Genomic DNA, 23,856 nt, shown 5'->3' on the forward strand with positions numbered 1-23,856 from the left:
AACGAAGAGAAAAAGAATCGAACGTGACACACACACGCCTATATAACTGCCTATATAAATGATGTTCGTCGCTTTTACGAAGTCTTCACTCTAGAAACTTCTTGAGATTTTTCTTTTATCTCTCTTTCTCTTTCTCTTTCTTTGTCTCTCTCTCTCTCTCTCTCTCTCTCTCTCTCTCTCTCTCTCTCTCTCCTTCCTCTTTTCCTTTTTTTTCTTCTTTTTCATTTTCTTCAGATCAACAAACAATCCCTGGCCAAAATGGACTGGAGTCATGCATGCCGATGAGATCAATTATATATTCGGCGAACCTTTAGATTCTACTAAAGGATACACGCAAGAAGAGATCTTACTCTCAAAAAGGATGATGAAATATTGGGCCAATTTTGCAAAAACCGGGTAAGTACGTTAACATGTTTATATATTTTAACGATGGAATTTCTTTCTTTTTCTCTCTTTCTTTTTCTCTTTATGATTTTAATATCATGAAACGGTTATAAAATATGTATTTATACAAACACATAACTAATGCGGAATAGACTCTACGTCATTGAATATTTTTTTTCTTTTTTATTTATTTACAGAGATCCGAACGTTGGTGACTCGACCTCGTGGACGCTTCCTCATTGGCCGACTCACACTGCCGCTAAGAAGGAATATCTCACTCTCGAGACAAACAATTCTGATGTTGGTTATGGGATCAGAACAAGACAGTGCGCGTTTTGGAAAAGATATCTTCCACAACTACTTGCAGATACATGTAAGTATATTCCTGATATTTATTATTATTATTATTATTATTATTCGATATCTTTTTCGTCATGTTCTTTTTTTTATTCGATCGTATACGATACGATGTTTCTTTCAATCGCATAAAATACAATTTCTTTTCCTTCAAATTATATACAATGATCGAATTACTTTTTACTAAGGCACACGTAAATTATGTAAATTATGTCTAATCTGGGTTGGGAAAAAAAAAAAGAAAACAAAAAGGATAAAAATCTAAGCAGAAAAAAGCTTTGATCTCCTTTCATATTAAAAGTCAACGCGTTTTCTGTTGTCCATCACTTACGCGTAGATCGTCTTCTATGACACCTGTTGATCAGTAAGAACGTTTCGTACTTACTCCTACGGTCGACCAATTTGTTTTATTTTCCTTCGAAACTCTAACTCGAAATGAAAAAAAAAGAAGAAAAAGTATCGAATCCGAAAATTTACTTCGTCATTTAACCTTTTATCAAAATTAATCGAATTTATTCTAAGCGTATCATTTTCATCTTAAAAAATTGAAAAATCCAATTACACTTTTTTTTTTAATATAAGAATCAACATTTACGTTCATACTCGTCGGTAAAATTTTAATAAAATCTGATAAAAAAAAAAAGAAAAAACAAAATACATGTAGGAACACTCGTGTATTTTGAATATTCGAAATATTTTTTAAAAACAAGCCGTGCATTTAAAGCTCAACAAGCCGAATTTGTTATACTCGTTTTACTCGTGGAATTTTATTCCAAATGAAACAAAAACAATTTCGTTAGAATATGATATTAAATATCGATTGAAACACAGGATCATCGACGATACGATCGAACCAGTATTAGAACGATGTATGACGTATCTACTTACACATTTACACAAATATTACAAATAAACATTCACAATAATTTTTCAATGTTCTACATTGTACTTTAATGAGAATTTCAACGAGATCTCGTTCGGACGCGAACGAAAGAATAAAATTTCAAACGTTCGTAGAAAAGTTTCACATTGTGGACTTTGTAGATTAGACGATAGTCAAGAAAGTGAAACCAAAAGAGCGATGATGAAAGAGAAAAAAGTAATAAAAAAAAAGAAGTAAGAGAAAAACGATTCGTTTGCGTTTAAATGTCACGTATTGTTCGTTCATTAAATTTTTTATTATTTTATTAATGAATAAAAGAACAAGAAAAAGGCAAGGAAAAAAAGAATGATCGAAATCTACCCAAAAAAGATAAATTTGAACACGAATCATTAACTTTTTATAATAGAATCTTCTTTTTCGTTCAAAAAAAAAAAAGAAATTATATAAATACAAAACTTATAGAATAGAACTTCTAAAAGTATTTATAACTACACTCAATCTTCTTGTAACACGTGTAATCTGAAAACACCATTTCGTAATATAAAACGGTGTAAAAATCGCAAATGTCTCTTTTGTTAAACGATATTTTTATAATACGGTTTCCATATAGAACGACTTGATAAATTTGTAAAACCATCGTATAGCACAGAGTTTCGCTTAACACAGTTTCGATAAGACGAACAGGAACGAATTAATCGTGTTATAGAAGGTTTCAAATATATACTATACTGAGTATAACTTAGCTTTAATAAACAATAACTATGAAATATGTGCTAAAAATTATGTTCGTGACAGTAAAGTGAAATTAATAATTAAATATCAGAAATTTTTTAAATAAAAATAACAAATAAAAAAAAATATATATATACATATATTTTTTATTTTTTATTTCTATAACAAATATGAAAATATATATTTATATATATGTACCAGTGTGTACCATCAAAGTTACATAGCATTGTAGAAAGTTAACGTTAATTTCTACGGTCCAATCAAATCTAGATGGATCAATAGGATGACAAAGAATGACGCATTTCCCTTGACAGAATACTAATAAATCGATTCGTTTCATATCCATTCTACTGAAAGCCGAATTATACGATCATTTCCATTCTCTCTCTTGCTCTCTTTCTTTCTCTTTGTCTCTCTCTCCCACAAAATATATATATGTGTGTGTGTGTACTCTTACTCTCATGAAGAAACAAATAAAATAACGTATTATACTTCAAGTACAATCTCTACGTATTAACGTTACGTCTCGAGTCAAAATAAGTAACTAAGGAAAGAAAGAAAGAAACAAAGAAGGAAGAAAATAAAAATAATAAGTAAAGAAAAAAAAAGAAAATGGCTCGTTCAACGTACTAAAGGTATATTTTTCAAGTAAGTTTATGAAACGTCGCCAGCAAACTGGTCTCAAGCGTGCCGGCACCTGCCGCTTTCTATAATTCTTTCGTGCTAGAATAGCTTAAACGAGAAAATACAGAACTGCTTTCCTTGCCAACCGGGAACTTTTTTTCTCCTCCTTTCTCTATCTCTTTTTCTTTTTTTTTTTTTTGGACTAAAAGAATCGTTGGCCCGCATTCGAAAGAAGAAAACACGAAAGCGTGAAAACGTTCGAGGAAAAAATTTCAACCCCTTTTGTGTCGTCTACTTTTCTTTTGGAGATTGCAGCGAGTATCTGAAAAAAGCGAGACGAGTCTAAAAGTGAAACGTTTCTTTAACGATAAGAAGAAACGAAAGGGATGGGGAAGGGAATGGGGAGAGAGAAAAAGAGAGAGAGAGAGAAAAGTTTCGCGCCAGCCATTTGTCTCGTTTATCTTCTCGTCACTACCACACTATTACCATTACCACTACACCATTATCATCGCCAGTACATTCAACATAACCAGTATTACTACCACCATCTCCTTTATTACTGATACCGAGACACCACTTTTCAAGTAGCAATCATCGTCTGGGTTACGTCTACGAAATTAGCTCGATCTCTTCTTTCGCAAAGTTTTTTTTTTTTTTACGAATATATCATTGAGATAATTAAAGGAAAAAAAATAAAATTTACGATTCTTCCGTATGTGCACACGTGCGAGCTTGGAATTATGAATTGTAATGAATTTTTCTTGATATATTTAGATTCATTTGTTTCGATTTTTATAGGAAAGATAAAAAGTTTATAGAACATATTGTATATATACATGAGCATAATTTATTTAGTTTAGATTATGAAACATAGATTAGATTTTAGATAATTTTTATATATCTCGTATTATTTTTCTTTTCATTATAATTTTTTTTTTATGTATGTATCAGCACAGACTAGATTATAGAGAGAACATAGATAACGTTCCATGTAATTATTTTTTATTATTTTATATTAAATAATTAAATATATATGTGCGTACATATCATATATGTATATATGCATATATATTTTATTAGTATTTTATTTTAGAAATCATTTTAGAATTAGAAAAGATTTTCTTGAGAGATTTACTACATCGACGAGGTCAGGAAAGAATCGAGAAGTTACAGTTTCGAACTAAGTCGATGCATAATGCAAACTGATTGACTCCAACCGCATCAGGTTAAACCGTGGTTTAAGAAAATCTCAGCGAGCACACAAATTTAGGGATTGTCTCATCTCTACTATATATCTCAATTTTTCTCTTATTTTACTTTTCTGTCTGACCTTTGGCTCTAATGAAAAATCGATCGGCACACAAGCTCTATCTTCCATTTACGATTTTATTACCGAAAAGGAAATCGAGTGGGTGGGAGTTAGGAAGATAGATAGATAAGTAGATAAGTTGGTAGGAGAGAGAGGGATGGAGGTAAAAAAATAAAAAGAAAAGAAAAGAAGAAAAACGTCGCCAAGAGATTGATTTGAAATATCTAGGGTGATGTGCACACTTTATTGTTAATTCTCTATGCGAAATAACAAACGCGATCCTTCTTTCTTGTGATCTATTGTCTCTCCGAAAACAAAATTTACAAATTTTTATCTCCGATTGGACGTTCGAACGATACTTCTTTCCATGTTATCACCATAAATGAAATAAATGAAATTATATTTTTTATCGATTTATTAAACATAATTATTAATCCGGTTTTGTAAAAAGATATCCGATTGCAAAAATGATGTATATGTAATATTATACGTAGTGTTTAATCAATGAACGATACGTTTAAATAAAATATTTATGTTCGATATTCGAGAAATATAAGAAGATCGATGGATCGATCGAATAGATTTTGCAGGTGCGTGGTACAAAGGTGAAAAAAAGAAAAAGGATAATAATCGTTCTGGCAGCGCTCTTTTATCGATTATCGTTCGGTTTGACCGATAAAACAGAGGGAGAGGGAAGGAAATGAAAAAAAAAATAGAGAGAGAGAGAGAAGAAGGGTCAATTGTATTTTGTTATCTGCATGCACATAATTTTCGATATCGCCAGGCGCCTGGCGTTCGAAGCGGGCTTTCATATTGGTTTTGTCTCGGACTCGTTATCGATACATTAATATGCTGCAAATCCGGATATGTTACGAAATAAAGGTAGCCAATTATTACGCATCACGGGATTAATGGAGGATGCATGAGCACGGCTATCTGCAATGCAGCGAGCTTTGTGCAATTCGGTGCAATTCGTTCGTTACTATCGACGGTGTTGGTTAGTTGGTTGGTCAATCGGTTGTTTCATTGGATAGTTGGTTGGCAACAATTTCTTTTCAATTCTTTTCTTTTCGTGTTATTTTTTGTTATTTCTTCATTATTTTATATTATCTTCTTTTTTATTTCTTTTTTTATCTCCTTTTCTTTTTTTTAATATATATAATAAATGGTAGTACGCGAAAAGATAATGGGTGTAAAAAAAGAAAAAAAAGGAAGAAAAGTGTCCGCGTACATATTTGCAGGTTAAACGAAACATCGATTGTCGTAGATAAAGCGAGTATTCTTCAGAGAAAAAGGAAAGAAGGGGAAGAAAATGAATGAAATAGAACATGAAAGAAGGAGAGAAAAAGAGAAAGATAAAAAGAAAAAAGGAAAATAAAAGTTAATAGTAACTGTATAAATAGAAATCACAACCAGGTGCAATTTTATTTATCACATAATCGTATTCATAAATCTTTTTACTTTCTAATGTTTTAATGTTTCTTTTCAATCAGAGTGAAATCAATAATAAATAGAAATGGAAAAAGAAAAAGGAAAAACATTTATAATAAAAAAATATTCCATTTCATTTAAAACGTGTACCATTTTCAATTAATCATATAGCGATGTATGTGTATACTATACGTGCTCATATATATATATATATATATATATATATATATATATTTATATATATATATATATATATATATATTTATATTTAAACGTACTTTTAATAAACATTTTCCATTATTAGTTCAGCTAACAAAAAAAAAGAGAATGCGAAAGAGCGAGGAGAGAGAAAGAGCGAGAGAGAGAGAGAGAGAAAAAGAGAGAGAGAGAGAAAGACGTAGTAACCAATTTTCCGATCGTTACTACGGGAAGCCCGAAAGTTGCTCGCATTTTATTTTTTTTTTTTTGTTTCTTTTTTGTTTATTTTATTTTATTTTATTTTTTTTTTAACGAACATTTTTCATTATTAGTTTCAAAAAGCCTCAGGCCACGTTTCTGTACAACCTTCTCTTTTTCTCTCTCTCTTTTTTTCTCTTCCCAAGCTCTTTTTCTAGTTCGTCCGTTTCCATCGTTCCAAGAGGAACGTCCGCAATTATAATGTAGTCGCCGCAATTATTTTCCGTAGCATTATTCTCTCTAGCGAATGCTAGTCCCTGTGATATTTCTCTCTCTCTCTCTCTCTCTCTGTTCCTTTCTCTTTCTCTCTCTATTTCTCTCTATCTACCTCTATTCTTTTTCTCTATCTTTCTTCTCATTTTTCACTGTAGTCCAATGCAAAAGGAATACCGACGACACGTATACATAGATATGTCTTGTCCTCTACTAACCTCCTCACCCCTCTCTCAATTTATTCATCCCTGAGTACGCAATTCGCCGACACGTTGGAAGAGTCATTTTCTCTCTCTTCCTTTGTCGTTGCATTTCCTCACATTTTTTGGCCGACTTCTCTCTCTCTCTTTTCCTCTCTCTCTCTCACTCTTTCTCTCTCTCTCTCTCTCTCTCTTTCTCTTTCTCTCTCTCTCTCTCTCTCTCTTACACACACACAATTATACACATATATATGGTTCTATGTGTGTATGTGTGTAATATACATCAATACAAACACAGAGAAAAGCTGAGAAAGGCCGTCGCAAATAAGATCCTTTGGAATTTCATTTTCTATTTTCCTACGAACTGAGTTATCCAAAGAGTGAGAGAGAAAGAAAGAGAGAGAGAGAAAGAGAGAAAATTCTGGAATCAGGATTCAAGGGATGCCGTTGATTCCAAAGAGATGAAGAAGGATAGAAAGTTTTCCTCGTCTATTATATTATCCGTGTGGTACGTCCAACTATGGAAGCCGAGGACAAATTTGTGGCACGATAAATGAGTTGCGAATTCTCTCTCTTTCTCTCTCTCCCTCCCTCTCTCTCTCTCTCTCTCTCTCTCTCTCTCTCTCTCTTTCTCTCTTTCTCTCTCACTTTCTGTTTCTCTCTCTGTTCGTGTCTAATGCTTCTGCTCGATTATCGCAATTCAAGAGAAGTCTTACGGAAGAACGATTTCATTTTATTCGTATCTTCTCTCTTATTCTCTCTCTCTCTCTCTCTCTCTCTATATATATATATATATATATATATATATATATTAACTTTTCTCTTTCTTTCCCTTTCTCTCTTTCTTACTCTTTTCACGTATGTATATATAATCTACCTAAGTACATAATTACATATAAAAAAAATATGTTTAATCATTTTACATACACAGATAGTATCAACCAAAAAATTTTGAAATGAAAAATTTTATGTATTATAAGTATGCATATATGTATATTATATATATATATATTTCTATATTATATATATATATATTTTTTGATTAAATTCATAAAATTTTTATTCCAAAAAAGCATAAACGCGAATATATAAATGCGTTAATACAACTCTTTAAAACGAAATCAAATTATATGTAGATTTTATCAAATTACGAAATATTTCTTTTCATCTGAATCATCGAACTTGTCTGACTGAAATTTCTTCGGAATGTCTCTTTCTTGGATCACGTAAAATCACGACTGAAAATAACCAGAAAGAAGAGAAAGAGACATAGATAGAGACAGAGACAGAAAAAAAGAGGAGGAGAAGAATGAGGACAAGAAGGAGGAAACATGGCACTATTTTCCGTAAAAGGATACCATTTCATTCGTATGATTTCTCCCGAGTGTTACGTCACTAACAGAGAAAGATATGAAAAGAGAAGGGATGATAACGAGATGCGAAAAATGAGAAGAGACTGCGAGATAGTTGGCCCGTTGAAGTTGCTAGTACAAAGGGACTCGAGTATATATAATAGATGGATAGATAGATAGATAGATAGATAGATGAAAAAAGGGTAGCTAGAAAGAGAGAGAGGGAGAGAGAGAGAGAGAGAGAGAGAGAGGGAGAGAGATATGGAAAAGAAAAAGAAACGAAAAAATGGAGAAATCTCGTTGATTCGAAAAAAAGATTCGATCAAAAGCGACCGTAAAAATGACACTCGGCTTACTATGCGTATGTAATTATAATATATAGATATCTATATGAAACGAAGGAATAGGTATTATTCCTCTCGTATCCTCGATGCATTGTCTGATTACTTTTTTATCCTTTTTCTTTTTCTCCTTCATCAATAAAAGAATGGCAGATGAAAAGAATATTATACATATGATACATGGAAGTCATATAGGCACGATCTGCTAGATCTTCATTTTCTATCTCTTTTTATGTCTCTCTCTCTCTCTCTCTCTCTCTCTCTCTCTCTCTCTCTCTCTCTCTCTCTTTCTCTCTTTCTCTCTCTTCGATTTAGAACAGAAAATTTTACTGAATGTACTTTTTATAGTCGAAAAAGGAAAAGAGAGAGAGAGAGAGTATATTGCTATCAGAACACGTTACCGTGAAAAATGGAAATGAGAAACGTAATAATGGGATGTGGAAAATGGAGGATACAGTGAAATTTAAAACTTGTGACACACCACGACGGCTTTTACTGGATTTAGAGTACCAATCTATTTGATTTCAGATCTATATGTGTATATATATGTATGTATGCGTGCGTAAATGTATGTATTTGTATATAAGTACATATAAAATCTATATTCAATGTTGATAAAACTATGGAAATTCGAATAATTATACGAGAGGAAAAATATTTTTTTTATTCGTAAAAAAAAGTTTAGATATTCAGATGTTCATATGTATTTATACGATTCATAATATTTTATCGAAATTTTTTAGGGCAATTTTTACACGATTCTTATAAAACTCTTAGATAAAATTCTTAGATGATTTTATAAAAATATATTTTTTAAATAATGATATCTTTTACTTGGATTTTTTCTTTTCTTTTCTTTTTTTGTTTGTCAGATACAAGCTCAGACTTGCAGGATTAGTTTAATCATAAAAATTAGATTAAAAAGAGTCTCGAGTACAATTAATTGATATTTTAAACGATCTAATAATTTTCAATCCATTCCTGTTCTTCGTAGCAACAATAATCATTTTAATCTTCTCTTTTCTTTTTCAATATAAAAACGAAAATGTCGATCGAATCTAATCGAATTGTAAATAATCGAAACGGAAAGGTTATACCTAATGGATCCTCGGAATTATTCGATTCATTTCTAAAACAGGTAATATCGCGGGCAAACGTACGTAACCATTTTCTTGGCTCTAAGCCATCGGCAGTCCGCCCACGAAAGTCAAAGCTTCGGCCAAAAGCTGCTATCCTGAAGTGCATCCTCGATTAATAGCCACCTTAGAGTCAATGGGATGCGAAATTGCTTTCCTAAGGAGAGAGGATTCGTGTGTTGGCTTCGCTCCACGGCATATGCTAGGGTTTCTATATACATTAAACGTATTATATTATAAACACGCGTTACGAAGTTACGTCTACGTATATACACCTATATATACTTGAAAGGATTATGTAAAATATCGTAAATATTTTGCGCAAGTTTAATAATATATTACGTGTTCTTTTAAATATCATCGAAAATAATTGTTGAATTATTTTGAAAGTATTTGATTTCATTATTAGAATTAATAAAACATATAAAACTCTTTTTTATATATTAGTATATGATTGAAAAAATTTTTTTAAATTATTCTAAAAGTTTGTTCAATTTCATAGTGTTCTGATTTTATTATTTCTTGATATATATTGTGTATATATTTATACGTGCACATGTACAATATAAATTCTCAATCATTTCTCATATATTCAATTTCTCGAATTATATTAAAAATGTACGATTCCATAAATTTTAATACTATTCGTTCATTTTCATTAAAAGTAGGTATCTATAAAATATAAAAAAAAGAAAAAGAAAAATATTTAATATATATATATATATACGCGCGCGCGCGTGTGTGTGTGTGTGTGTATAAACACTACAGTTTAAAAATTATATAATATAATATAAACACTACAGTTAAAAAAGAAATACGAATATTTTTTATTGAAATATTTCTCGGATATATATCGTACGAAATTATTTGTAAGAAATTTTTCCTAATCTTCCTGACAACTACTCTATTAGTTTTTACGCTATCCAAGATAAAAACACATTCTTTCGATTTCTCATTGAAAAAAGCTCTGCATTGCACTCGATAAAAATTAATCCTCTTTCTTGAAATCACAAAACGTTTACCTACCTCTTCTTTCCCTTTCAATTCTTAATACTCCCTTGATACTTGATAACAAAATCCGATTTGCAACTTGCGGAACGATACGATAAAAAATTCTGAACGTCGGTCTAATGAAAATATGTAGCTTAAAGAAATTTTTTACTATATTTTTTATTATACTAATCTAAATTCTATCGTCGAATAAATAATTCAGAATTACATTACACACTTTGTTGCACACACACATATATATATATAAACAAATTATTATTAAGTTAATTTAATTATGTTAAATTATTATAAAAATGCGTTCAATTTCATAATTCTGATTTTATTATTCATTTATATGCTTTATTACATATTATTATATATTTTATATATATTTTTTATATATTTTATATATTTTATATATTTTATACATTTTTATATATTTTATTATATATGTTATTATTCGTATACATACATACACACGTATGTAAATATATGAATCTTTCGAGTTTGTGGAAGAAAAATAAAACACAAATTTTTGAATAGATTTTTGTTTATGGAATTGAATCGAATTTATGGATTAATCTTCGTTCTCTTACATTTACTACGCTCTAACTCGACACTTCATTTAGTTAATAAAACATATCAATGAAGAAAAGTTTTATCCAAAAATTATTTTCTCAAAGCAATATCATGTTTTATCATTATTAAAATAAATCGAATTAGTCTTTGAATTTAAATGAAACTTTCAAGCACGTTATTAGGTCATTTCTGATTTGATGTTTTATTTAGTTAATTAAAAAAGTCAATACGAAATAATTATTATTATCCAAAAATTACGTTGGAATTAATACCTACATGAGGATACGTACAAGAAAAAAGAAAAAAAAATTGAATAAAATTTGGCCGAAAAAATTAATCATCCCCTGAAAAAAAAGAGGCATAAGAAATTCTAAAGTCATGATAAAATCATTCTGGGGATATCTCGTTAACAATGTTGACGAAAGCAAATAAGATAACTTTCTCCGTAATGGGGTACGATCCTCTCTTGTGTGTCTGGTGCATCGTCGACGTAAATAGAACAACGACGATACACAGCATTGCTTTATAATTACGTCGGTGGGCTTTGAAAGGTTAACCGCACGGTGGTGAGGTAGACATGCATATGAACGTGTCGTTGTCACGGGCACTAATGGTCCGTTTACACGGTATCATTGGCGTAACCGCGAAACATGCCTTCATTCATCAGTTTTCTTCTTCAGACTACAGAAATGATGATGACGAACTATTAATGAAGTATACTCGAATCGAATTCTTAAATCCTAAGTTAAAAATCAATTTGAAAAAAGAAAGTAAGACTAATTTGCGCTAAAAGTAAAATGTAAACAAATTTGAACGGATTAACGTATCAATTCAAAAAAAAAAGAAAGAAAAAATATATATACATACATATATTAACAATTGTCAAGTAAATTTTGTAAGTACTTACAAATCTTTTTATCTAATAACTTTTTAATAAAATAGTTTTTATACAAGAAAAAAAAAAGAAAATCTTATCATCGACGTATATTTATCTAATAATTCGATATTTCAGCCAAAGTCACACGTCGAGTAAGAAAAATAAAATGAATTTGAAAAAGAAGAAAAAAAGAAAGAAGAAAAAAAAATAAAAAACAACGATGGTGTTGCCATTAAAAATGGGGAAGCGTAGAATTTCACACGTTTCTCACTGAAGCCCGTAGGAGCTTAATAGTATAATAAGCATAACTGCAAACGGACAAACGTGTCATTCTCATTGACACAATGATCCATATCTCTTTGTGTGTTAACGTGCATGTATATAAGAGAATATACCATTGGCGTAACTATGCAAACAATGTGATTTCTACTATATAGAACGTGATTTCGGTGACCATAAAATGTACACACATGTACACTCACACATTCACACATTTATGTATGCATGCATTAATGCATGCATAGATGTATATACGCACATGAACATCGCTACATCTCGTACGGTCGCAGATTAGACAAACTGTGCACGCGATTTATGCTCGAGTAACTATTACTATAAGCCGGCAAAGGTGGTACGTGATTAGAGTAACGATGATCAAATCCATGATCCTGTCTTATGTTCTATTTAAAACGATCGCTCAATGCGAATGTTATTTAACAATTTAAATGAGACATCGACTGTGAATTTTAATTTATATTCATCTGCCTACGTGTGCAATAATTTTTTTATTTTAAATATTAATATGTAAGAAAGAAAAAAGAAAAGAAAAGAAAGAAAGGAGAAAAAATCAAGAACATGATTGAATGATTCAATCGGCATTAACTTTTCGTCTTCATAGAATCTATATCGATCTTTATTTATTCTCGATCTAACATCTTTTTATCGACAAATGTTTGCGTTCGATTTATATCGATTTGCATAATAATTATCGATATATATAATCAAATATACTCTATAATAATATCAAGCAAACGATCAGTATAGATATATTATAATATATTAATTCTGAATTCGAAAGGAAATAATAACAAAATAGAGGAAGCAGAAGAAAGGAAAAAAGAAAAAAGAAAACTTGATTAAAAATCATCGGCCGACGCGCACGTATATAGTGCTGGTAAATAAAACGACTTTAAGGCCTTTTAGCTCTAACAGCACCTAAGGTAAATTTCTTCGGACGTATCCGCAATGCGGTTAAAATTTCTATTTGTTCAGCGAGTCGTTGCACCGCCTTCGCGATGAAACGCAACAATGTTGATTAATACCGTAAAGCCGTTCTGAAACTGGATTACTGCTATGCTACCCCAAAAAGTAACTTCTCTAACTGGTACGGTTGCATTCTAGTTGCAAAGCCACAACGATTGGAACTTCTATTAAGAGTAAGAGAGAGAGAGAGAGAGAGAGAAAGAAAGAAGACATCCCAAAAGCCACGAAAATAGTCAGCTTATGCTTTCTATGTTGAAAAATCATAAAAGAAAAAAAGAAAGAGAGAAAATTACACAAAGATGGTTGCTTAAAGAGAGAGAGAGAAGAGAGAGAGAGAGAGGAGTGAACGAGCAGAGAGAAAATGTTCCCGACATTTAATTCCGTCGTTCCGAGGCATCTCTACTGTCAGTCGTCTCTTGAAATAATAATAGAGCTTTCTTCATCATTCTCACGACTTATTTTCGGCCTTTCTCTCTCTCTCTCTCTCTCTCTCTCTCTCTCTCTCTCTTTCTCTTTTTCGTTTTCTTTTTCTTTTTCTTTTTAGATGAACCCATTCTTCAAAACTCGTCGACGTAAACCGCGTCAACTTTGAAATATCTTTGTCGATTTTCCTTTTTGCATTTTTTTTAATAATACCTACTTCTTTCATTGCTATTTTATTTCTAAGAAATATCGTCATAATTGTTTTCTATTTAGTTTCTTTTCATTGATTATGGATAAATCGTATAAGAATGTATATTAAAAAAATACAACTGTAGCGTTAACAATTTTTAAGAATAATCTCATTGTTCGAATTCGTGGATGTTTATGTGATAGTTAGGTATTTGTTATGATAATTTAATATACATTTTGGTCGATATTATATTTGAAAATATAATTATGTAGATTTCATTTATAATTTTGTGTCATACTTTTTTTTATATCATTTATTTATAAATTCGTAAATTTTTAATATAATTTTTTTAATAAATTTATACATAATATATATATAATGTATAAAATTTAAATATAATATATATATTATATTTAATTTAATTTAAGATGAAGAACATTCGTCATTATTATAGAAGAAAGATAGAAATATAGTATAAAAGTAACGAATCGAACAAATTTCATTTAGAAAATGAAAGAATCTTTTCGGTGTCAAACTCGTTACTCTTCATTTCTCCCCTCTTTTTATCCATTCCGCCCTCTCTCTCTCTTTCTCTCTCTCTCTCTTTCTCATCACTTCCGGCGGGGTCAATCGAACTAATGATCATTTACACTTGACTCTGTCAACAGTCTCCTCCGGTGTCGCAACGTCAACGCTCGTAACCAGTTTATCGTTAATCGCATTATTCGCCAGGGAAGCTCATCGAAGGACGCAAATTTTGTCGGCAAACATTTTGTCGCCACGCAATAGAGAAGCGTGACCGTTTGTCAAATAAATAAACTACTAAAATAAACTACTCTCTCTTCCTCTCTCTTTCTCTCTCTCTCTCTCTCTCTCTCTCTCTCTCTCTCTCTCTCTCTCTCTCTCTCTCTATCTATCTATCTTTCACTCACTATACACACACATAATTTCAATAGTCATCTAACAGACGAAAAATTTTATTTCCACGGAACATTTTCCTTTTCTTTTCTCTCTGTTCGGTTGTTTCCTGTTTTCTTTTTTTGTCATTTCAACGAAGAGAAAAGCCCATACTAATGGAAATGTTATAAACGATTTTATTACTTTTTTTCTGTTCTTTTTTTTGCTCATGTTCTTTATTTCTGATTTTTTTCCCTTCTTTCTTACATTCTTTTTCTTTTCCTTGTCTTTTTTCTCGTTGTTACTCACTAATGGATGGGAATGGATTTCCAGCTTTCAAATGATTTTCATGTATTTTCGTTTTGTATCTCCGGATACGTGAAAAAGAGTAGGATCGGTACAATAGGCACATCCACCGAATACGTCAGGCATCCGTCTCTCAGTCATAAAATAAGTATGAACGCTCGAAATGGGTTTATATTCTCGTGCGGTTACGACGCAAAGGCTGTCGTCAAAATGGATAAGAGCATAAAACACAATGGAAGGAAGAGAAAGAGAGAGAAACAATACGATGCGATAACGGACGACGATATCCTTTCGAATATAGTATTAGATTGTGCGCCTGATGCATCATATTTTCATCTCTCTTTCACTAAGAATGAAAATATCTATAAGAGAGGCAGAGAGTGAGAGAGAGAGAGAGAGAGAGAGAGAGAGAGAGAGAGAGAGAGAGAGAGAGAGAAGGAAAATAAGAAGGAGATAAAGACAGAAAGAAGAAATTTTCATCGATACTCGTGTTTAAAACGATTGAAACGTTTGAAAAAGATGAAAAAAGAAAGGAAAATCTTTCAGATCCTCTCGCTTTTCAAAAGAAGAAAAACGACGAAGGAACCTTTAACGAGTCGATTTTATCTCGTTGACGAGCTTTCTCGATGTTCCAAAAAAAATAAAAAAGAAAAACGAAATATAAACAAAAAAAGCTGCACTCGCTGTTACATAGTTTCCCAATAATATCCGGCTAAAGCTCGGCTTTTTTCGTGAAAGCAATGAAGTGAAAATATTTCGCAAGAACGAAGAGAGCAAGAGATAGATACGAGGGAAACTTTGCGGAAAGAGAAGAAGATTCGTAGATCTTAAGCTTGATTAGATCACATCGTGGAAACTCATATTATAACTGGTTTCTTCTTTCTTTCTTTCTTTCTTTCTATTTTACTTTCTTTTTTACGAAGGAAAAGTTTTTCGAATAGTCTTCTGATCGTTCGATAGATCCGTACTTTTCTCACTCCAATGGACAAAGATAGAAGATATTTTTTTTCCAAGTGAAACATATTTTTTTGATAATCCCAGTTAAGCTCTTATGCGACTTGATCGAATTATTTCTTTTGATTTTTATAAAAATGTACAATCGTATTTAATAGTTCGGTCGCAATATTCGACAGTGAATTTCATTGAGTTTCACAATAAATTCAACGATCGACAATGAATTTCAACGAAAAAATCGATATTTTTGCTTTTATTTTTGTTATAATTATTTATAAAAATATTCGTGTGGATTGAACGTTTTTCTGTTCTTTCTTGTTGTTATTAGAACAATATTCACAGAAAATTTCATTGAGAAAATCAATTTATATTCTTGTGACTATTACAACAATATTTGCATCAATTTAACGTTGCAATATTTTAAAGAGAGATTCATTAAGTAAATCAATTCTTTTCTTGTTATTATTAGAATAATACTCAGAAGAATTTAAAAAATAATTACAAAAAAGATTTCATTTACTGAAAAAATCAATTACTTTCTTATAACTGTTTTAACAATAATCAGAATATAGTTTGACGTTGTAACATTTGACAGAAAATTTCATTAATAATAAAAAAGAAAAAAAATTAAACTTTTTCCAACTAATACTTATCAACGCGTTATTCCTTTTTATCGTATATAGTGGACTTACGTGAAAGAATAAAATTGACGATTTGAAAATCATACAACGAAGTAGTTTCTAACTTGATCTCGTAGATCAGATTTTTCAAGCTAAAAAGAAAGACAAAAAGAAAGAAAGTTAAAATAAAGGGAAAAAGAAAGAAAAAACGAGAGATCGGTAAAGGGCAGTTCGTGCGTTATGTGAAAGGCAAGGATTTTGATATTCAGAGGACGATCTTCGCTCTCTCCTTCCTTTGAAAGCCCTCTTCAACGGTACCGAGCACTCCCATTTTCCACGCGTTACAAATACGGAACTGGAAGTTTGCACTGCGATTTAAAGGAGAGCTAATTGCAATCTGATGAAGAGAATGAGAGAAAGAGAAAGGAGAGAAGATGCATAGCTTTAACAGAGGTATTCACCGATGAAAAATTGAAAACGTCGTGCCACGTCTCATTCTTAGAACGTTTGCAACCATTTCGACGATTTGCGAAAGCTTTACAGAGATCCTATGATATTCTCTATCTCTTTCTATCTCTCACGTTCTTCCTACAAGAATTACAAAGATAAAAAAGGTACAGAAAGTTTATCGCGCCAAACCACGCTTTTCCATTTTCTCGCTCTTCTATAGAAGAAGAAGAAGGAAAAGAAATAGAATCGAGAGACAAGTTGTTACAAATAGAAATAAACCTCGGGATGCAACCTCGACGAGTGACATCGTTTAAACGAAACGTTTGCGGAAAATGTATGTTCTTTCTGTCTGCTAACACAAATACGAACGACTTTAATAATCGACGAGAGAAAAATCAAAGAATCTGATAAGTTCAATCAACAAAAGTAGATTTTAATGTAATTATTTATGTAAATTTCTGTTACGAATATTCTTCTTATCATCGACAACGAAAACAAATGAATCGGACTAATTAATTTTTTAATTATTATCAATTTTTTCTTTTTTTCTTTTTGGAGAAAAGTATACTTTGCAAAAATATTACTAATATATATTTTTATAGCTATTAATAAAATAGTTAATTTCTTAAAAATTATGTGAATTATTATGTATAGATATACTTAAAAATCTCTCGTAATATTTGACGAATCTTAGCATCTATTAAAAAAGAGAGAAGAAAGAAAGAGAGAAAGTAACATTATGTGAAGCATCCAACGAGTTTCCAAAATCTTCGAGGACGAACCCAGATTCTCTCTTCTCTCTCTCTCTCTCTCTCTCTCTCTCTCTCTCTCTCTCTCTCTCTCTCTCTCTCTCTCTCTCTCTCTCTCTCTCTCTCTCGTATATATATATATATATTTCTCCTCGTTAAGTCGTTCTACCAAACGAGAATGAAGCCAAAGAAAGAAGTTTGAGCTTTTCTCCTAACAAGAGAGAAATGAGTTACGCGCTATTGCTCGAAACCGTAGTACAGGAAAACTTGGTTTGTTAAAAAACAAGGAGATGGAGAACGTATCTTTCCTTCTTCCTTTTCGTTGCGTCAAATCGTACAAACGAGCATTCTTTCTCCCATTCTAAATTATTATACGATGTGTAAGATGAGAAAGAAAAAGAAAAAGAGAAAGAGAGAAAGAGAGAGACTATATTGTTATATTAAGTTATCAAATATAAGATCTTCAAGAAAACTTGAGAAGGAGAGAGAGAGAGAGAGACATATTTTTTGAGAATAGTTTAACTTATGATGAGGTTGAATAAATCAGGACAACAAATTTAGATCAAATTACAGGAATTGCATATACAAATGATAAATATTTGGAGAATATTATCATAGAAATTTTTCACGTTTTTTACTCTCTAATTCATATCTTACATATTTAAATGATATACATACTTAATCGTGTTTAATAAATATGATAAATAAATATATATAGACATATATATATATATATATATATATATATATATATATATATATATATGATACAATGTACATATATATATTTAATACATAAGAAGATATTTAAAAATATATCTAGAAACAAAAAGTATAAATATTGCAATTTCTAAATTCTATTCTATCTAATTTATGTGTTTATATACTTGTTCATATATGTATATCAAATTTTATTAATCTACTTATAATATATTTAAATGTACTTTCAAATATATTTGCATCTCTAACTACAAATATACAAATATACAAATACATACATATGTATATTCGTTCTATACGAGAATAATAATTTGACAAAACGATGGAAAGCGAAAAAATGTAAGAGAGAAAAAGAGAGAGAGAGAGAGAGAAAGAGAGAGAGCACAATGGTGGGTTGCGGAAGAGGGTGCGGTTGAGCAAAAAGGGGTATTGGAGGGGAGGCGTTTTGATCGTCGTGCCCCCTGTACGAAAGGAATGACGGAGGATAGAAGAGGGTAAACGAGAGAGGACACGAGAGGGTGGAACTGGCCGGCAGGCACTGCTGCCGATCGATGCCACCAGCATCGTGTATCTCTCTCTCTTCTCTCTCTCTGCCTCTGTCTCTCTCCCCTTCCTCTCTCTCTCTTCCCCTCTCTCTCTCTCTCTCTCTCTCTCACTCTCACTCTCTCTTTCTATTTCTTTCTTTCTCCCATTTAACTGTGTTTCAAACTGCGTACACGTGCGGATGTATTCGTGTGCACACGCACGCAAATGAACGAACGGGACGTGTTCTCTGTCCTCCGTTCAACTGGGGATACTATTAGATTGACAGGGTCCTAGAGGTAAGAGAAGAGGGGGTTGCTATCGTCGCAGAATCGTGCCTCGAAGCCTGACCGACTCTACCCTTGTGTTCTTTTGCCCTTTCTTCCCCGTTTTTCTTTTCCTTTTCTCTCTCTCTCTCTCTCTCTCTCTCTCCCTCTCTCTCTCTCTCTCTCTCTCTTTCTCTCTCGCTCTTTCGCTCTTTCGCTCTTTTTTTTTCTTATTATTCTTTGCTCTTTTTCCTTTCGATTCTCAGAAAGGATTTCTCTGTGTCTTTTCTCTTCTGCTTTTTTCTATCTTCTTTCTTTTTTCTTTCTTTTGTCTTTTTTCCTTTTTTCTGTTTTCCTTTTTTTTTACAAACGAGGTAGAATTGAATCCCTGCCAATTTGAAAGTTTCCTCGTGGAATGGAAGAATAAAATACCTATATAATATTAACGTACATGCATATCATATATATATATATATATATATATATATATATATATGTATGTATGTATATATATGTGTATATATACTATATATATGAATGTGTTTATTCTTTAAGAATGATATCTCGAAAGAGTACACGAGTATTCAGCCATTTCAAACGATACAAGCCGGTATGACTAAGGCGATAGGTATTGCGTAAAAAAAAATAAATAAGTAAATAAAAAATAAAATAGAATAAAAATTATATTAAAAAAAAAGAAAATAAAAAAAGAAAAATAGTAGAAAATATCAAACCAGTCAAAATTTCCGAACGACTAATTCCCAATCGATACATTACATTTGTATAGTGACGTTGGTTCAGCCCGGTATAGATCGATCGCTCGCAGCAACGGTGCGAGACGAAGCGAAAAGAGGAATGGGGAATGGGAAACGGGGAATGGGGATAAAGGTGGGGATTGGAAAACGTGCGGCAACGCGTCGATAATAATTCGACGAGTGATTTCGACGTGGCCCGGGCCCGTATAATCACCCTTATTTCTCGCGTACCTTTTAATACGGTCATCCCTCGAACCTCTCCCAATCCTCGTTCATCCCTTCTCGTTATAACCCTTTACCATCGTCCAGCTCGACGAATTCGTGATTTCACGCGCGTCTAACCGCGCTAACGAAGCTAAAATTAATCGTTTGTCGCGTGTAATTCGCGATATATGTACGTAGATATGTACAACACATTCGGTTACCGTCCGTCAGTCCGTAGAAATAATTGCTCACTCGTCTCTTTCTACTACCGAACTATCTAACTACCTACCTACCTACCTACCTACCTACCTACCTACCTACCTACCTACCTACCTACCTACCTACCTACCTACCTACCTACGTACCTACGTACCTACCTACCTACTTACCTACCTACCTACCTACCTACCTACCTACCTACCTACCTACCTACCTACCTACCTACCTACCTACCTACCTACCTACCTACCTACCTACCTACCTACCTACCTACCTACCTACCTACCTACCCACCTACCCACCTACCTACCATAGCTACCTACCTACCTACCTACCTACCTACCTACCTACCTACCTACCCACCTACCTACCGTAGCTACCTACCTACCTACCTACCATAACTACCTACCTACCTACCTACCTACCTGTCTACCTACCTATCTATTTATCTTTTCTCCCTACCTAACCTCTCTTCGTCGCTTTACTCCCTTTTGTACCTTTATCGCACGAATATTAATTTCATTCGAGTCATCCGCCTGTACAGGAACGTTTCGATTAAACCTGATTACCTCATTGTATATTTTCTCATTGTATATTATTTCTATCAGAGGATCATCAAATGCGATGTTTTCCGTTTTTTCTTTTTTTTTCTTCTTTTTAATTTTCAGTCTATATTTGCTTAACTTATTGTTTTATTTACGTTTATATATATAATATATAATATATATGTACACATATATCATCCTTTAGGATAGAAGAATTTTGATATGGATAAATTTATTTCTAATAAATGTTTTCGATTTAAACTCTCACGTCGACTATGTTATGTCTTTTCTTTTTTCTTCTTTCTTTTCTTTTATTTTTCTCTTTTCTTTTTTAGGATTTTTACATTAGATTTTTTTACACAAGATATTAACATCTTTTAATTACGAAAAATTAATCGATCGAGGTACAATGAGAAGTATTTAATTTCTAACAACAGCAATAATAACGAAGAAAGAATTTTTTTATTTTACTTACATATTATGTTTTACAATAAATGTTTTAACAATAAAACATTTTTGATAAGGACGAATTAATCATTTCCTTTCGTCGACTTTATCAAAATATGGATATATGTATAATCCTATACAATAGCAATAAACATTCAATCCCTTGACAGAGCTTCTGCCTTTCCTCTTCCACTTCACTCATCTTTAACAAAGGCTCTCTTCCAATTCTCGTTTCGTCAACATTTACAATTCCCGCCGTTTTAGTTCCTTTCAACCATCTGGGATGAGTTAAATGGCATCCTTACAAATTACCTGTTCCGAACGATTTATCAATGTCTTCTTCTTTCTCTCCACCTCTTCAACCGCCTTCTCTACCTCTTCTTCCTCTTTCTCTTCCTCTTTCTCTTCCTCTTTCTCTTCCTCTTCCTCTTTCTCAACCTCCATCCCCTCTACCTCTTCTTTCTTTTCCACCTCCTCCTCCTTCTCTTCCTCCTCTTCCTGCTTCTTCTTCTGTCAACCCCTTCGAAAACGTTTCGTCGTAAGCATTATTATCGCAGGGATATTCTTGCATCTTTATGACGCTTAAAAATTGTTAGCTAGCTACCTTAATGTATCCTCGCTCCTTTCGAACTTTCAAAATGCATGCTTGGTAACTTTAATATTCAAATAGTTAGAGAAATTTTTCAAGTTTATCACTTTATATTTGGAATAATTAAAAAGAGAAAAAAAGATCTAAATAAATAATTTATTTTAAGGTCTCCTTGAGAGGAATAACAAAATATATTATATAATAATGTAAAAAATATTATATAATAATATTATATAATAATAATTGTTTATTTAATTCGTATAATTCGTCTAATAATATATATTACTATGAACATAAATACTATTTTATAGTAAATACAGTGTATATAGAATATATGTACATATAGTACTTTTTATAATACATAAATTATAAAGAATATTTATTTTTTTTATTATAAAAATATTTAGAATAATATTGTATTTGATAATAGTAAATAATTTTTTTAAATAATGAATATTTTTTTAAAATAAAACTTTTTTTTTTAATTACACGGACAATATACGCGACATACGTAAAATAGATATGTAAGTATGTGTGCAAGCATAATTTCGGTGTATAATAAAAAATTAGTAACGGAATAGAAACGAGCTCGCAAGCTAAAAAGAACGTCGACATTCGTAATTTGATTATTATTAACGAGAGAAAGAAGCACATGAAAAAAATATTGTTACTTCCCAACGCTAGTTCTCGTAGAAAACCGAGCGAGGAAGTAAACAATAATTAATAATTTTTCCGTAAGTGCATAACAGTTTCAAAGGTATCTACACCATCGTATTAAATAATAATGATAACAATGTGTGTTCGCTGTCATCGTTAACATCGACAAAATGATCGTATTCTCTCGTCTCTGACAAATCATGTTCAATTTTAACAAGTCACTCGAAGTGAATTAATTTAAAGATTTACATCTCGTCAATTTGTTAATTTTTTTCTTCTTTATTTATTATACAAATACATATATGGATATATATATATAACATACACATTATTATTATATCTATATTTATAATGTATACGTAACAATATATATACATATATTTTATTGAATTGAATTATTATGTAATTATAACATAATATAATATAACTACACTGTAATAGTGTGTATATATATATATATATATATATATATATATATATATATACTATACACTATAATTTAATTTATAATAAAATACACTGTAATTTATTCAAACTTATATAAAACGTATAAATTTCAATAAAAATACATACATACATATATATACACACACATGTGATATGTTCAGCAAAAAAAGGGAAGAGAGTACTACAAAATAAAATTCTATTCGATCTAGTAGAAAAGATCATCGAAATAATAGAAATCATAGAGATACTAAACGATTAGACGAATGTCGAAGAAAGTAGAAACAGACGACGTGAAATATCAGACGGCAATTACTCGGAAGGTCATTCATTAATATTCTACATTACTCGCATGCATATGCATACGTCTGGGGTGGCTACACACTCGTGACTCGGTGTCCTCGACTCTGCTCCGTTTCTCTCATAACCTCGCCCTCTCTCTCTCTCTCTTTCTCTCTCTCTCTCTCTCTCTCTCTCTCTCTCTCTCTCTCTGTCTCTGTCTCTGTCTTTGTTCTGTCTCTGTCTCTGTCTCTGTCTCTGTCTCTGTCTCTGTCTCTGTCTCTGTCTCTGTCTCTGTCTCTGTCTCTGTCTCTGTCTCTGTCTCTCTTTCTCGAGAAATAAAATCATTTTCTCTTGCTGAATGATGAATATAAAAAAAAAACGAAAATTTTCTAAACGTATAATTATCATAAAATACATATATATATACACACACACACACACACACACACGCGCGCGCGCGCGCACACACACACACACACACACACACATA

The 23,856-nt window shown here is 31.7% G+C and overlaps 1 protein-coding gene across 5 annotated transcripts in view; it reads left to right on the plus strand.

Annotated features, from left to right (window-relative positions):
* The window catches only part of LOC127065660 (acetylcholinesterase-like), an 84,761-nt gene that overhangs the window by 45,027 nt on the left and 15,878 nt on the right, over positions 1-23,856 (plus strand). For all 5 annotated transcript variants that reach the window (XM_050998319.1, XM_050998318.1, XM_050998320.1 and 2 more), the window contains 2 exons: positions 235-396; positions 582-757. In XM_050998319.1, coding sequence (XP_050854276.1) covers positions 235-396; positions 582-757 — 338 coding nt within the window. The remainder of the gene's footprint in view (positions 1-234; positions 397-581; positions 758-23,856) is intronic.

This window comes from Vespula vulgaris, chromosome 8 (genome assembly GCF_905475345.1).
Source record: "Vespula vulgaris chromosome 8, iyVesVulg1.1, whole genome shotgun sequence".
Lineage (NCBI taxonomy): Eukaryota > Metazoa > Arthropoda > Insecta > Hymenoptera > Vespidae > Vespula > Vespula vulgaris.